General features: G+C 51.8%; 3 protein-coding genes across 10 annotated transcripts in view; 2 read left to right on the plus strand and 1 right to left on the minus strand.

Moving 5' to 3' along the window:
* The first annotated feature begins 1,112 nt into the window (after positions 1 to 1,112).
* Positions 1,113 to 5,643, plus strand: LOC308354536 (synaptic plasticity regulator PANTS). 6 transcript variants are annotated; one of them, XM_080822031.1, is made up of 3 exons: positions 1,113 to 1,158; positions 1,307 to 1,474; positions 4,797 to 5,643. In XM_080822031.1, exons 1-3 carry the CDS (start codon positions 1,135 to 1,137, stop codon positions 4,923 to 4,925), a joined length of 321 nt encoding a protein of 106 aa, XP_080678157.1. In that variant the 5' UTR covers positions 1,113 to 1,134; the 3' UTR covers positions 4,926 to 5,643. The 6 variants fall into 6 exon arrangements, 5 of the variants coding, with proteins under 5 accessions (XP_080678157.1, XP_080678156.1, XP_080678155.1 ...); XM_080822030.1 differs by lacking the exon at positions 4,797 to 5,643 and having other exon boundaries at positions 1,307 to 2,738; XR_013967872.1 differs by lacking the exon at positions 1,113 to 1,158 and having other exon boundaries at positions 1,223 to 1,859; positions 4,797 to 4,862.
* Positions 5,644 to 9,301: 3,658 nt separating this feature from the next.
* MRPL40 (mitochondrial ribosomal protein L40) lies at positions 9,302 to 13,583 on the minus strand. Its single transcript, XM_080822034.1, has 4 exons — positions 12,706 to 13,583; positions 12,272 to 12,355; positions 10,580 to 10,738; positions 9,302 to 9,750 (listed from the first exon to the last, which is right to left on the minus strand). Exons 1-4 carry the CDS (start codon positions 12,756 to 12,758, stop codon positions 9,426 to 9,428), a joined length of 621 nt encoding a protein of 206 aa, XP_080678160.1. The 5' UTR covers positions 12,759 to 13,583; the 3' UTR covers positions 9,302 to 9,425.
* Positions 13,584 to 13,789: 206 nt separating this feature from the next.
* The window catches only part of HIRA (histone cell cycle regulator), an 82,227-nt gene continuing 81,040 nt past the window's right edge, over positions 13,790 to 14,976 (plus strand). For all 3 annotated transcript variants that reach the window (XM_080822036.1, XM_080822035.1, XM_080822037.1), the window contains exon 1: positions 13,790 to 13,928. In XM_080822036.1, coding sequence (XP_080678162.1) covers positions 13,892 to 13,928 — 37 coding nt within the window. In that variant the 5' untranslated portion in view covers positions 13,790 to 13,891. The remainder of the gene's footprint in view (positions 13,929 to 14,976) is intronic.

Here is a 14,976-nt window from a genome sequence, read left to right on the forward strand (position 1 = left end):
GAAAACACTCTTGGTCCTTGCTTGAGCCACACTTTCCTGCCTGGGCCAGCGGTGGACCCTGTTGGTGAGCTTCTGGTAACAGGGGAGGGGTCACCCAGAGCAAAAATCCTGGTCATTACTGCTGCACCCTGGCCTGCAGCCTTCTCTGTCTTCAAGCTTGGTCTGTGAGCCAGCTTGGCAGGACCCCTGGTTAAATTGCAGCTTTCTGGCCCACCTTCAGGGAGTCTGACCCAGTCTGGATACTGGGGTGGGCCCGGCAACCTCATTGTAAGGGCCTCCCCCGCGGAGGATTAAGTTTGTGGAAGTTGGAGAACCCCTGCGTAGGTACTGCAGGGCTCCTCCGCAGATCACCAGCCTCTTTGCTTTTATTGCCTCTTGTCACCTCCTTTTTATAAAGTTTCCATGTCTTCCCACGCCTCAGAGTAGCCCTCACTCCTAATCAGACATGCAAGGCGCCCCACACTTAGCAAGGTTCTCCCCTCTAGTCCGTGTCACACACAGCCTCCACGCCTTTGACCAGCTCACCACTGTGCTCAGAACACCCTTCGCTCGCCTCCACTACCAGCCTGCGTTCCCTCGGGAGATCATCCGGCGCCCTAGAACCCCAACTCCCAACAGGTCACAGCGGGCCACCCTCACCGAGTCCGCTGCATCCACAGACTTGACAGCTTTGCCACACGGAGCCGATGCTCAGTATGTACTTATGAAAACGAACCCTATCTTTTGAGATTTAATAAAACCGCTGAAAACCGGCGTGGACCCCGTGGTTTCACAAATAGCTAACAAGGTGGCTGTGCATCCCGGGAGGCCTGCCAGGCACCAGAGGAAGGGCCACTGTCATCCCTCCGGCCTCGCAGCCCGCTCGCCGCCGGGTTTTCTACCCCCCGGCAAGCCCCCGCCCGCTCCGCCCCGTGGCCATCCTGAGCACCTCCTCTGCTCGTCACCGCCCCTCGGCTGTTATTGGCGGCTCAGCCCGGAAGTCTTGTTTATTGGCGCGTGTCAAGGAGGTGGGGGAGGAGTCCAGCATCACAGCGCAGAGTTCATTGGTTCCTATCCGTCTATCACACGGTACGGCTTGTCTTCAATCTTCATTGGCTAGCGAGCTCAGAGGCGGGGTTCCGCAGTCGCCCGGACATGGCTGACCGTGGAGGCTGGCGGGTGAGTGCTAGGGGCGCCCGGGACGTGCAGGGACCTCCTTGGGCCGGACGACCGGATTACCCGAGGCTTCTCCCAAGGAAGGGGCGGGATGGAGGTCCCTAGGCGGGTAGTGCAGCGGCCTCTGGCTCAGGCGTGCTTCTCGCTGCAGCCGCCGCGCCCCTGCGAAGTCTACCGCGCGGAGTGGAAGCTCTGCCGCAGCGCCAGACACTTCCTGCACCACTACTACGTCCACGGCGAATGGCCCGCCTGCGAGCAGTGGTGGCGCGACCTGGCCAGCTGCCGGGAGTGGGAGGAGCGCCGGAGCGCGGAGGCCCAGGTGCACTGGGGAGCTGGGGGTGGCGCTGGGCCGTGGGTGCATTGCCCCGGCGTCGGAGTGCACGGACCACACCCTCCCCACGTTCCAGGCTCGGGGGCGCTGGAGAGGAGTACTGTCTGGGTCCCCCCTTTGGTTGTGCTTCCTTTCTTTTGAGAAATAACAAATATTAGTATATCAACGGGGGTTTCAGACACTGAAGAACAAAGAAAGGAAGAGAATGTAGAGTGGTTTGGAGAGAGAGGAGGGATCCCCTAACAGCATTAATGTCCTCAGCAGGCCTGCAGAGGAGTTGATATTACTGAGGCCTGAAAGACCGGGAACCAGCCTTAACAGCCTTCACCCAGCCCAGGGCGGGGCGCATCTGAGGAGCACAAAGAAGGATCAGGTGCTTGGAGTAGAAGCACGGTGGTCTATAGAGGGGTAGGGGATGAGGCTAGAGAGGTACCAGGGACCTGGTGGGCCTTAAAGATGGGTTTACAGATCATGGGAAGCATGATCTGATTTATATCTTGAAAAGATCAGTCTGAGGGCCCTGGGTAGCTCAGTTGGTTAAGCGTCTGACTGTTGACATCAGCTCAGGTATTGATCTCGGGGTCAGGAGTTTAAGCCCAGCACTGGGCACCAGGTTAGGCATGGAGCCTACTTAAAAAGAGGGGCGGGGCAGGGAGTGCCTGAGTGGCTCAGTTGGTTGGGTGACAGACTCTTGATTTAGGCTCAGGTTGTGATCTCTGGATTGTGGAATCAGGCTCCGCACTGGTCAGGGAGCATGCTTGGGTGTCTCTCTCGCGCCCTCTCTTTCTTTCTCTCTCCCCTGTCACCCCTCCCTCCCCTTCCCTCTCTTTAAAAAAAAAAAAAAAAAAAAAAAAAGTGTGTGTATATATATATCTATATACACACACACACACACACATATACAGGTATAGATATTTATCAGTCTGACTGCCAGGGTGGGAGAGTGTATTATGGAGGGCCAAAGAGACCAGTGAGGAGGTGGTTCTGGTTTTCTGTTCATTCAGCAAATATTTATCATGTTGGGAGCTCTTAAAGATAGAGGAGTGATGAGGGGCACCTGGGTGGCTCAGTGGGTTAAAGCCTCTGCCTTCAGCTCAGGTCATGATCCCAGGGTCCTGAGATCGAGCCCCACATCGGGCTCTCTGCTCAGCGGGAAGCCTGCTTCCTCCTCTCTCTCTGCCTGCTTCTCTGCCTACTTGTGATCTCTGTCTGTCAAATAAATAAATAAAATCTTAAAAAAAAAAAAAAGATAGAGGAGTAATGAGAACAGAGCCCCTGCCCTTCTGGCACTTTCATTCCAGTCTAGAATAGGTAGTGGTGCCTTGGAACTATTTTGGATGGGGACATGAAGAGAAGCTTGAGGGTGCAGTGCTCATGGTGAAGGGGGAAGAAGATCCAGCAGGGCTGGCAGCTGTTTCAGCATGGTTAAATGTATGTGATTATTGAAACAGACAAACAGATGTGGAAACCAAGCTTCTGTATAAAAGAAAATGATGACAGGTCTAGTATAAGTGGAAATCAAAAAATTGGGAACGATAGCTTGTAGTCTATATGGCAAGAAATTAATAACTTTTTTAGGGAGAGCTCAGTAAGAGCTTTTCTTATCACAAAAATGGGGATGATTTCAGGATAGAAAAGTGGGGAGAGGGGGTGCCTGGGTGGCTCAGTCATTTAAGCATCTGCCTTCAGCTCAGGTCATGATCCTAGGGTCCTGAGATGGAGCTCCGTGTCAGGCTCCCTGCTGAGCAGTCTCCCTAATTCTCCCCTGCCCCTCCCCCTGCTCCTGCTTTCTCTCTCTCCCTCTCTCTCTCAAATAAGTAAGTTTTTTTTTTAAATCTTTTTAAAAAATGGACAAAAGGCACAAAGAAGGAATTCACTCAAAAAGAAAATTAAATGACTTGGTATACACGGTCAAATGACAAGTGATTTCTGCCCAGTGAAATGTCAGAAGTGTTGATAAGGGTTTGGAGAGTCAGGGGCCCTTGTGCAGTGTTGGTGGAGTGTTGACTTATCCTGATTATCTGTCAAAAGGATACCTTTTGACCTCCTTATTTTACTTCTGGAAGTCCATCCTTGGGAAGTAACTGGGTAACAGTGCATTTAAAACTTCAAAATATCTGGGGTGCCTAGGCAGCTCAGTCAGTTAAGTGTCTGCAGTAGCTCAGGTCATGATCCCAGGCAGGATTCCTGGGATCAAGCCCCACGTAGGGCTCTCTGCTCAGCGGGGAGTCTGCTTCTCCCTCTCCCTCTGCTTGATGCTCCCCCTACTTGTGTGTTCTCTCTGTCAAATAAATAAATAAAATCTTTTTTAAAAAAGTTCAAAATACCTGCTGCATCACTATGATAGTACAAACACTGAAAGCATCTTAAATGCTGCTAGTAGACGTGTAATCAAGTAACTTCCTCCACACAGTGGGGTACAACTTAGCCATTAAAAAAAATAGATAGCAATCTATCTGGGCAGGGAAAGGTACCTGTAGTATACCTAGTAATAAACCATGGAAGTACACTAGGCAGTAGATTATTCCATCTTTAGGGAAACACTATTAGCACTAAAATTTGGGTCTAAAATTGTGTTGGGGAAGCTGTTAGTTTCACCACAGGGACAGAGGTCTGGGAGTTTTTCATATCCTGTGCATTTCTGATTGCTTTTTAAGTAAGAACAAAAACATTCTGTTTAAGACCGTAGAGCTTGTGCAAAGACAGACAGTGAGATAGAGAAGGTGAAATTATATCTGTAAAAAGGCCAACATAGTGCTTGGCACCTACCAAGTGCACCTTTCATGGTTATAAGGTACTGCCCCGTGTTTATTTTGGGAAGAGAGTAATAGAGAAAAGCCCGCTGGTTGAGTGGTACCTATTGTCTTTTGTCTGGATTCCTCCTCCCCTGTCCAGAGCTCCCTGGGCATGTCTCTCTTACCTCATTCTCCCCACGGAGGCCACTATTTCAGACTCTTGTCTCTCCTCTCAGCTTGGCTTCATGCTGGTCTCAGCAGGTAAATCTGCAGGTAAATCAGCAGGTCGAACTGAAGGCATCAAGTCCTGAGGCCCAGAAGAAGACATTTTAAACTTTACTCAAATGATGGTGATCTGTACAATAGTTTTCACAGTAGCTTAGGAGAAGGAATGATCTAGATCTTTGTGTTTCAGTATGGAATAATCGCTAAGGTTTATTAGGTAGAAGCAGCCAAGTTCTGGAGTGGTATGTGCCTTACGCTTTGTTTTTCCAGCTTGTTCGGAAGGGGGCTGAGGAGAAGGGAGTTATAGGGGCGACGTGAGCCAGAAGTGACCGGGGGTCTCCTTTGCACAGCGGTCCCTCTGTGAGAGCGAGCGTGCAAGAGTCCAGGCTACACGGAAGCACGCCCTGGTGTGGGCCCTGAGGCAGAGCCCTCCTGCAGACTGGCACCTCCCTCTACCACAGGAGGAGAAAGACCAGTGATGAGCACTCCGGAACGGCTTCCTCTCATCTGTTTCAAGTGGGGCTGTCGCAGGACCCTAAGGACAGTGACCGGCTCAGTCTAGTGGGTCCCTGAATTTTCCACTCGGCTTAGAACACAGAGCCCGGGGTCTCCAGCACTCCTTGCCCACCCCCGCTGCTGCCTTGCTCGGGCAGACAATCTCGCCCACCGCACAGCTCCCAGGATGCTAAACACCACCACAGATCCCAGTGAGCAGCCAGGTCAGGCCAGTTCATGCTCCACTCCCAGGGACAGCAGCATTCTCAGGTAAACTCTTGAGCAGTAGACCTGACCCAAGTGGACACATGGCGGGGGGGGGCTCCTAATGAGGTAACTAAATGGTCGTGCTGTGGGGAACACCTTTCCTGGTCTTGGCTTGGTGACAGTGTGCATTGCCAGCCCCTGGTGCTTACACGGAGTTATTAGCCCACTCACTAAGTTCATCTGCGGCATTGCTCTTCGTAGGAGATAGGCCTCTTGGTTTTTAAGAAACGAACACAGCTACAGAATACACAGTCTCTCATTAAACGGGATTATAGACTCTTGGCTCAAGAAACCCAAGCCCAGGGTGCATGGGATTTTAGTCTCCTTCCTTTAAAATTTCCCTTGGTCGGTTTTAGAAACTGTAAATTATCTCAAATGCCATTTCACACATGTGATTTCAAACAGACTGAAAATTAAATCCACAATTTAATAGTTGAGATTGTTAGATTTAGCATCTGACATTATTGTGCTCAGAGAGTATGGGAATTTTGTGTACTTACACCCCTGTAGGTGTTTTTAAAATATATGCATGTGAGCCAACAAGAACTCGAGTATTTGAAGAGGTCTTTTTATCACTAACGAAATGATTTAGCATCTCGTGGCTGCAGAGCAGGCCCTGTGGCATGGTGCCAAGGGTGAGGCTGGCTGTGTGCTCCGCAGCCTCTCTGCTTCTTCCTGGCCAAGCTGCCACTTTAGTACCCTCCTCACGACTGGGCCCCAACCTGGCCACACGCAGTAGGTCAGACATCTTTTAACTCATTTTGGGGGGCAAAATAATCCCATCACTTCAGAAAGGCACAAATTAAAAATTAGATTTTGCCCTGTCATCCTGTATTATCCCGAGTCCCTGTGACTGCACATACCTGTAAATTTTGGGGGATCTGCACATAGGGCCCCAATAACCTCTCCCTGTGTATGTACCTAAGAGCGGTAGGGGTGTGTGCACACAAGTCCCCAGTGATCCTTCCTTGTGACTCTGTGTACCAGGGTATGTGTTTGGGGGGGGGGGCTTACACATAGGTCCCCAGTAGCCTCTCCCTGTGTGTGTGTGTGTGTGTACCCGTTGAGTGGTAGGGGCGTTTGCACACAGGCCCCCAACGGTCCTTCCCTGTGACTGCATGTACCTGTGAGTGGTGGGGGGTGTGCATATAGGAGCCCAGGAGCAGAGGGGTGAGTATAAAGAAGAGCCTATCTCAGGGTGGGTGTCTTGATATCTGAGTCAGCCAGGGTATCTGCCTTGTGTCTGTGGCTACTTTCTGGAGCATTTCCAGCCAAGGAGGAGAGTGGGAAGGCTGCTGGGGAGCTACAGGCATTCTCTTCACTCTGAAACACTGGAAGGGACATTGGAATTTTGCAATCTGCATATGATCCCTTGGGATTCCTGGGGGCGGGGAGTGGTGCTGCAGTGGCAGCCGGCACAGCAGTCCTGAGGGCTCACCACAAGGGATCCACATTCTCTATGTGCTTATTTAGGGCTGGAGTCTGCCGGCCACTGAATGCTCTCTCTGTGAGGAAGTCTTACTGACAGGTAATCATTGCTGCACAGAATGTTCCTACGTCTGCTCCTGTTTTAACTTTTAACTCCCAACATCTGAGCACCTGCTACACTGCCCGGTGGGGCCTTCGGCTCTGGGATTGCACTCTTGAAATGGGCAAGTTGCCTTCAAAGAGTTCCAGTTGAGCTTAGGGGCCTGACATAAACATTTAAACATCATTAAATAAGTCTAAAACAATGGTAAGTGCTGTGAAGAAAATGGGCAGTGAGAAGATAGAGCAGCTCTCAATTTTTTTGCCTGAAACCCGTAACAAGTTTTATGATCTTGTACATACTTTATATACTGCATATATGGTTGAAATAAGCCTCACAAAACAGTCCTTATCTGTACAAGGTGTGATACACTGACATTTGCAGTTCTGTGCCACTGAAAAGAAACTGCTGTATGTGCAGCAGCTTGGGTGAAGCTCAAATAAATTATACTGAGCTAAAAAATCTTAAATGGGTTTATATGACATAGTTGAATTTATGTAACATTGGTGAGATGATGTAATAATAGGGATGGAGAATGGCTAATGGTGCCAAGGGTTAGGGATGGAAGGAGGGTGTGGATGTGGCTAGGGTACGTAAGGAGATCCTGTGGTAATGGAACCTTGACTCCTACAGAGCTGCATGTGTGATGGAATTGTGCAATGCTAGACATACACACAGATGAGTGCAGACACAGTGGGAAACCTGGATGCATTCTGGGCTCTGCCTATGTCAGTCTCTTTCTTACACACTGTATGTGGTGTGTAAGATGTTAACACTTGGGGAGGCTGGGAGAACCACACACAGCCCCTCCTTGCATCTTTATTTCCAGCTTCCTGTAAATCTGTAACTACTTCAAAATAAAAGGTTATAACTGCTGGCCCTGACCCCATGAATTGATTATATAACCTAATGGATGAAACCTATTGTTTGAAAAGCACTACAACAAAGCACCTGCAGGGGCGCCTGGGTGGCTCAGTCAGTTAAGCATCTGCCTTCAGCTCAGGTCCTGATTCCAGGGTCCTGGGATCGAGTCCTACATTGGGCTCCTTGCTCAGCAGGGAGCCTGCTTCTCCTGCCTGCCACTCCCGCTGCTTGTGCTCTGACAAATAAAACAAAACAAGAAAAACAAAAACCAACAGGGAGGTGGGGAAGGCCTCAGCATCTAAGTCCAGACCTGGATGAAGAGGCCTGAGCCTTACAGGGGAAGCAGCCCACAGTCCACAGGGAACAACTGGGTGCCATGTGCTGATGGGGGGAAGGTGGATGGGGGTCTGTAAGGTGTGATCATGGGTGGTGAGTAGCCAAATGCCTGCCCTGGCTTGTGCTTTACAGAGCCCTCTGGTTGCTGTGCAGAGGAGTCAGGGGAGGGGGTAAGGGGAGGGCGGGGTGGGGGGGAAGTGGCTACATGGAGGGATCAGTTGGCTGCTGCAGTGGAATAGACAAAAGGTGGCAGTGGTGTGGACCTTAAGGGAGCAGTGAGGTTGTGAAAAGTGGCCATATTCAGTGTTTGTCTCAAAGACAGAACTAATGAACTTAGAATCCTTAGGCAATGTTTTTATCCAGTAAAAATGTTTAGTAAGTTTTTAAACCAAAAGTGAACCCCATACCAGAAGAAAACAATCTGAATTCTTCCTCAAATGAAATGTTTTCTTGGTTTATCTGCACTAAGGCGGTGAAAAACCCAAACCCTTTCTGAGGTAGCAATGCAAGTCACTAGGAGAAATGGCTCTATTGGCTCACTGGACCTTCACTATTTCTGGCTGAATTGTGTTGTTCCTCATCCCCCACCCTCTGCCACCAAATTCCTGTGTTGAAGCTCTAACCACTAGTATCTCTAAATGGGACTGTTTAGAGATAGGGTACTTAAGGAGGTAATTAATTTAAAAGGAGGTCATAATACTGGGCCGTAATCCAACCTGACTAGTATCCTTATTACATGAGACAGGCAGAGAGGGAGGACCCTACGAGGACCCAGGCAGAAGGTGGCTTTCTGCAAGCAAAGGAGAACAGCTTCAGGAAAAACCAGTCCTGCCAACACCTTGATCTTGGGAATTCTGGCCTCAAGAGCTATGAGAAACAAATTTCTGTGGTTTAAGCCCCTGGTCTGTGGTACTTTGCTCTTGCAGCCCTGGCACACTAACACATTCACTATTCCAGACTAACACTTGAATCAAGAGTCGGGTGCTATGCCCTCCTAGGGAGCACAGCAACTTTAAGTAGTGGGTGCCAGACTTGCTCCACTCTCTTCCACTTCTTTCCCCAGCTTAAAACCCAAAGCTGGCCCTGCCAGAGATGTGGGGAAGGTCCCGTGTTCCATTTCCCCAGTGGGAAGGCCCAGCCTCTCCTGTCTGCACAGGTACACAGACAACGCACAGCACACAGTCTGCACATCCTTCTCTGCTCTTGAGGTACCTAACTGCCTCTTGCTGGTGGTGTCTACCCCACACAACTGGAATCTTCTTTTTTACTGGGGAGCAGCAGTAAATGTCTTGGTCATTCTCTCCCCAGTACCAGACAAGGGCACCATCCATCAGTCTTCAGGTCAATTAATTTTGACTCAAGCATAAGACAGAGACACTTGATTAAACGTATTTATTCATAGCATGCCTGGTTCTGTGACAAGCAAGCTTGAGCCCTCATCCTCCTGGCTCTAAAGGGCAGAGTATTCTGCGGGCAGGTGCCTGCGGCTCTACCTCCTAAACTCCACCTGTGTGTATACCTTGGTGATATCATGGTACCTGCCTTCAGGGGGCTGGTAGTTAGAGACTGGTGGCGTGTAATCTGGTCCTTCTCTTTCAAAGGGGAACAGACTGAGGTCCCGCTTGGTGGCCTCCGCATGTAGCTCTGGGGACATGAGTTGCAGCTCCTGCAGAGCTTCCTGCTGGGACTTGAGCATGGTCCTGATGGCATCCCTCTCCTTCTCATGCTCTTGATGCTTGTACAGGGACCACTTCTTCAGAAGCAGAGCTCTCCGCTCACTCTCCTCAAAGGGAAGCTCCACAGGAGGCCGCTGTCTGGGAACACACAAATCCAAAGGTGTAAAGCTGGGAAGCACCGATCTCACTGGCCAGGTGGGCTGGGTGACTGCCTACGACCAAAACATCCCCACTGCCAGACAGAGATGGGACTTGGGGGAAAACATGGAAGTTAGGGATAAATTAAATAACGGAATGATGATGTGGTAGCGGATGCAACTGATGCTGGAAGCCAGTGCCATTTGCTTTACATGGATACAAGAAATAGTGAGGCTCTAAGAAGACTGGCAGCCCTTCCCTTACCCCAGGCTGAGACTACCTTTGGTGAGTGTGGAAATGTTAAGTGGTGTCATGAAATGGACACCCAAGTCCCAAGGAGCCCAGATCACCAACAGAATACCAAAAAAGCCACCTGCTCTGTCCCACCTGTATGGCAAGCTGTTACTTTATAAATGGTACACGCTTTTTACAAGGCAGCAACCCAGCCAGGCCTGTCACAACACATCCCAACTGTGAGCATTTGTACCATAAAGCTAGAGGCTAAGGGGTTTCTACCATCAAGATGAGGCAAGGGCTGCAGACCCAAGGCTCAAGTTACCAGTCACAGCTAAAACTCAGCTTGCAAAAAAGCAACAACATGAACTGGCTTATCAAACAGTTATTCTGAGTTTCCTTCCCATGTCAGCCATTCAGGAGCACCACCCAGGAATGCTTTCGCCACCTCCCACAAAACAGTCAAGGAGAAGAGGACTCAGACTGGGACCTAGTCAGCCCACGCCCACTCACCTCACGGGTGTGAAATGCAGATACAACTACCTGAAGATGATGGAACTCTGTCCTGAGAACCTCGGCCCTAGAGAACTCTTACCTTGCTTTATCCAAGAGCCTCACAGGTGTAATAAAATCTTCAATGGGAATTAGCTCCTGGCTAGCTTTCTCCAGTCGTCTGATCCTCTTTTTCAGACGGTCCTTTACTGCTTGGTCTTTTTTAGGATCTACCTTTTTCTTCTTTCGCAGAGGTTCTGCTCTAATGGATAAAGCAAACATTAGACATTTTCCTCTTCAGTCTCGCAAACCTGCTGAGAGACACGGTGCTAGGTGAGGTGCCCGGAACTTGCACTGTGCTCTCCACCGGGGAAGGAACTATACGTGGGTCTAACTTCCTGAGCTGAGTGTGAAAGGGGACGGCCTCCAACCCAGGGTCCTTGTCAGAACTGCGTGGGCACTGGCAACCCAGGAAGGGCTAGGAAAACTTCATGGGCCATCAGGGTATAAATTAAAAATAAGTACTCATCTTTCATGTTGGGTTCGGGTGTGTCTTGGGATTGCAATGGAAACTAAAAATACCAAACTGATGAATTAGAAAATCATTACTCACATTTTAAATGGATTTGTGGTTTTTTTTAAAAGATTTTATTTATTTGAGATAAAGAGTGAGAGAGACAGCATGAGCAAGGGGGAGGGAGAAGGACAAGCAGACTCCCCTCTGAGCAAGGAGCCCAGTGCAATGCAGGGCTTAATCCCAGGACCCTGCGACCATGACCTGAGCTGAAGGCAGATCCTTGACCAACTGAGCTACCCAGGCAACCCTGGATTTGTGATTTGTAAAAGTCATTTGGTAATAAAAGTGACTGGTAGGTCTCTCTTTACTTTTTGGGATTTCTTAACAAATTTTGCATCCTAGAGCATTCACAAAAGTCCAATGTACACTCAGGAACAGATCTTCTATGGAGATAATATACTATTAAAAATAAGTAAATCCTCTATGTCCCCTGGGTGGCTCAGTAGGTTAACCGTCTGCCTTCCACTCAGGTCATGATCCCCAGGTTCTGGGCTCCAGCCTCACAGCCAGCCAGGGGGCCCTCCCTGCTCAGTAGGGTGTCTGCTTCTCCCTCTTCCTCAGCCCCTCCCCTGGTTTGGGCTCACTCTCTGTCTCAAACAAATAAATAAAATCTTAAGAAAGAAAATAAGTAAATCTTCTAGCATCAAGACTGAGCCTTGTGAATCAAGTCCCTAGAAAGCATCCAGACTCCTAGGTGGAAAAGTTAATCCTCATGCCTCCCTAGTCCTCTCTGGGAAATCAGATATCTATGCTGTGTCTTTTAAAACGTACAACAATCCCTTTAAAACTAATTTCTATTTAAAACCATTTTTATATTTAATTTTTGTTTTCTGATTACAGGCAGCAGTATTCCACATGCAGAATGCTGAAAAACAGAAAAGCATCTACCTATATTTAGCCAAGAGGGGCACCTAGGTGGCTCAGTCGTTAAGCGTCTGCCTTCAGCTCAGGTCATGATCCCAGGGTCCTGGGATTGAGCCCAGCATTAGGCTCCCTGGTCAGGGGAAGCCCCTCCCTCTCTCACTCCCCCTGCTTGTGTTCCCGCTCTCGCTGTCTCTCTCTGTCAAATAAACAAAATCTTTTAAAAATAGTAAATTTAACCAAGATATTTTGCAGGCGAGTAATTTTGCAAACCAAATGTCCTGTAGTCTTGTTCTGTTCATATGCACATCAGTCTCCTGCAGACACCCCCAAAGGGTCGGGCCCAGGGTAGTTTACCTCATGGGAATTAGTTCCCAGAAGGACAATAAAGAAGCTCGCTGGTGGGTATCTCTAATCTGTGTCTGCCACGTTCCCAGGAGCCTGAAAAAGACAAAAGGATATATAAATATCTTGATTCTCCTCATTAAACAGGAAAAGAGCAAAAAAATTATGCTACCCTTAAAACCTGGGGCCCTGGTAACTGCTGGATGTGACAAGTCAACGTGGGAGACTTGCCAAAATCCCCCGTTCACACCAGAGAGCACTTGGGCAGAGTCCCTGCTCGCCACGGTCCTTGGATTTTCTTTTCTTTTTTTTTTTTTCCCCCTTGGATTTTCATCTACAGGAAGAGGCGCGATCAGCTAGCTCCTCCCTCAGATAAAGTGGTCAAGGGCGGTCGGCGAGAGAGCACAGGCTAGAGACCCCACGACCCTGCCGGGGTCCGCACTCACCAACTCCGTGAGCGCAGAGCGCAAGCGGAAACCCCCAGCGCCGCGAGTGCCATCACCCCTCTGGCAGTCAACCCGCTGCTTCCGGGCGCGCGCCCCTTGGCGGTCCGGCCCGCAGTGCCCCTCTCAAAGTTCCGGCCTTCTCGTCGCTCCGCATTCCCGCGTTCCGGCTACTGAGGGCTGGGCTGAACCTGGACCGCCCCCGACGTGGCCCCGCCCCGCACGCCCCGGCAGCGCGCGGGCACGCCCCGAGCTTCTTGCACCTAGTTCTGCGTCCTCACTTCCGTGTCTGCGGGTCGCTGCGAGCTCTTCGCTGCTGAGAGTGCAACTCCATCAGCGGTTGCGCTAGCTAGTTGGCTTGTGTCCCTGCGAGAGCTGAGACCCCGCAGTGCAGCCAGAGTGGCCGAGAGGGCGTCTTTCCGGGTACAAGTGCCTACGTCTCTGTAAATGGTCCCGATCTCCCTAAACGCACTCGTCTCGGTCTCCCCAGCGACCACCCCCCGTCCCAACCCTCAGGGCTAGCTCCCTCCCGGCATTCGTCCGAACTCCGAGGCCCCGGCCACTGCCGGCCACAGCATCCCGGCTCCGGCACGTGGCCTGGCGCTCGCGAGATGCTCAACAAACGCGTATTGATGAATGACGGAAGCTAGCTAATTAGTCGGACTCGGCACCAGCGAGGTAGAGCTGGTGAGAGGGCCGTTCACGCCATCCCGACCCTTCCTGGCTTCGCCGGCCCGGACTGCAACTCGAGGCCCAGCTCGCCAGACGCCCTCCTGGTCGAGCCCCTTGTCTGCGACCGCGCCCCGGGCGGGCTCCAAGTGGGGTCACACTGCCCTGCCCCTGCCCGCGAAGAAGCCCGGGCGGCCCCGTCCGCGTGGGGTGCGGTTTCCCGCCGGGGCGATTTGGCAGGTGCGCGCCGTGACTTCCGGCGTTGCCCGGGAGCCGCCGGAGGAGGAGCGGCGCAGGGGATGCGGCTGTGGCGGCGGCGGCGGCGGCCGAGCGCGGGGGGCGGCTGTGGCGGCGGAGGGGGGCGCGGGCCGGCAATGGAGAGGCGGCGCTGAGGGCGCGGGGCGGGCGGCGGCCGGAGGGCGGCGCGGGAGGAAGCAGCAGCGGTGGCTCCATGGCCCGGGCGCGCTGAGGGACGCGGCTCTCGCCTCAGCCCGGCGGCGGCGGCGGCGGCGGCCGAACAATGAAGCTCCTGAAGCCGACCTGGGTCAACCACAATGGTGAGTGCGCGCAGGGTTCGCGAAAGGCCGAGCAGCGGGTCGAGACGGGGTCTGGAGCGGGGTCGGAGCAGCGCGCAGGCCCTGCGCTCCTCGCCCCCGACGCGCCCGGTGCCCAAACTGCGGGGTCGGCGGGAGCGGACTTTGCCCTCCTCCCGAGGAAGCCGGCGAGCATGGGCACGTGCTCCGCTTGTCCTCAGCGAATCCGCCCTCACTCCTGGCACTTGCTCTGAGCCCTCGGTCGCCCACCCGTGGTCCGTGGAGGAGCCGCGGCCTGCCTCCGGGGAGCGTCCCTGGGCGCCAGCCAGCTCCTGCCACTCGTCTACAGCAGCCAGGATGTGCTCAGATGGTCCAGTGTGTGAAACTGGGGCCCAGTCCCCTCTGTGGCTTTTCAGTGGCGGGGTGAACATCTGCAATCTGCATGTCTTTGCCCAGCTGGTGGGACTGTTACCGCTCCTGCCAGAAGCCTGAATCTGGTGACAGTGCCCCCATTTGGGGGACTATGGCTTGGTCCCCCAGCTGAACGAACCACGTTTATGCTGAGCTGAGACATCAGGGTGGCTTGCGTTGGGGCCTGTAGGGCAAGGGGTGATCTAGGATAGGGCCTTCCTTAACCCTGTGGCGGTAGTCCCAAAGCGCACCCTGGGGGAACAGACTCTCCTAGTTCTCTGGTTGAGTGCAGATGAGCCCCCAAAACTGGTAGAGCAGTTTGTCATAATTGTGCTCTGTTGGCACAAGTGCTGCAGGAGTTGGTCTTTGTTCCCCGGAGAGGTGAGGGGGGAGAGACCCCCATCCTCTTGCTGACAGCACTAAGCCCAAGGAGAACTCCTCCAGCCTAGGGCCTGTATCCCTGATTCCAGCCTGTCTGTGCTGACAGGAAAAGGGTCACCCTGATTCTGTCTTGTTCCTCATATCTGCTTTGCAAGGCGACTAGAGGGAGCTAGTGTTTTCTTTGAGAGCAAGTAAGGCCCCTTTTTTATACATGTGGAGCTTTTTAGTTTTGAACTTAATCCCATGATGCTGTCCACTACCACAACTGAATTGAACATCT

This window comes from Martes martes, assembly GCF_963455335.1.
Source record: "Martes martes genome assembly, chromosome: 13".
NCBI classification, from domain to species: Eukaryota; Metazoa; Chordata; class Mammalia; order Carnivora; family Mustelidae; genus Martes; species Martes martes.

What these genes read in the sequence shown, in the direction of transcription:
- LOC308354536 (XM_080822029.1), top strand. Translation starts at nt 1,247, where the DNA reads ATGGAGGTCCCTAGGCGGGTAGTGCAGCGGCCTCTGGCTCAGGCGTGC. An exon ending in GCCGGAGCGCGGAGGCCCAG is followed by an intron (nt 1,475 to 4,796) that starts GTGCACTGGGGA and finishes TCCTTTGCACAG; the next exon opens with CGGTCCCTCTGTGAGAGCGA.
- MRPL40 (XM_080822034.1), bottom strand. Translation starts at nt 12,758, where the DNA reads ATGGCACTCGCGGCGCTGGGGGTTTCCGCTTGCGCTCTGCGCTCACGG. An exon ending in GCTCTGCGCTCACGGAGTTG is followed by an intron (nt 12,356 to 12,705) that starts GTGAGTGCGGAC and finishes TGTCTTTTTCAG; the next exon opens with GCTCCTGGGAACGTGGCAGA. An exon ending in AGGCTCTTGGATAAAGCAAG is followed by an intron (nt 9,751 to 10,579) that starts GTAAGAGTTCTC and finishes GTGTGTTCCCAG; the next exon opens with ACAGCGGCCTCCTGTGGAGC.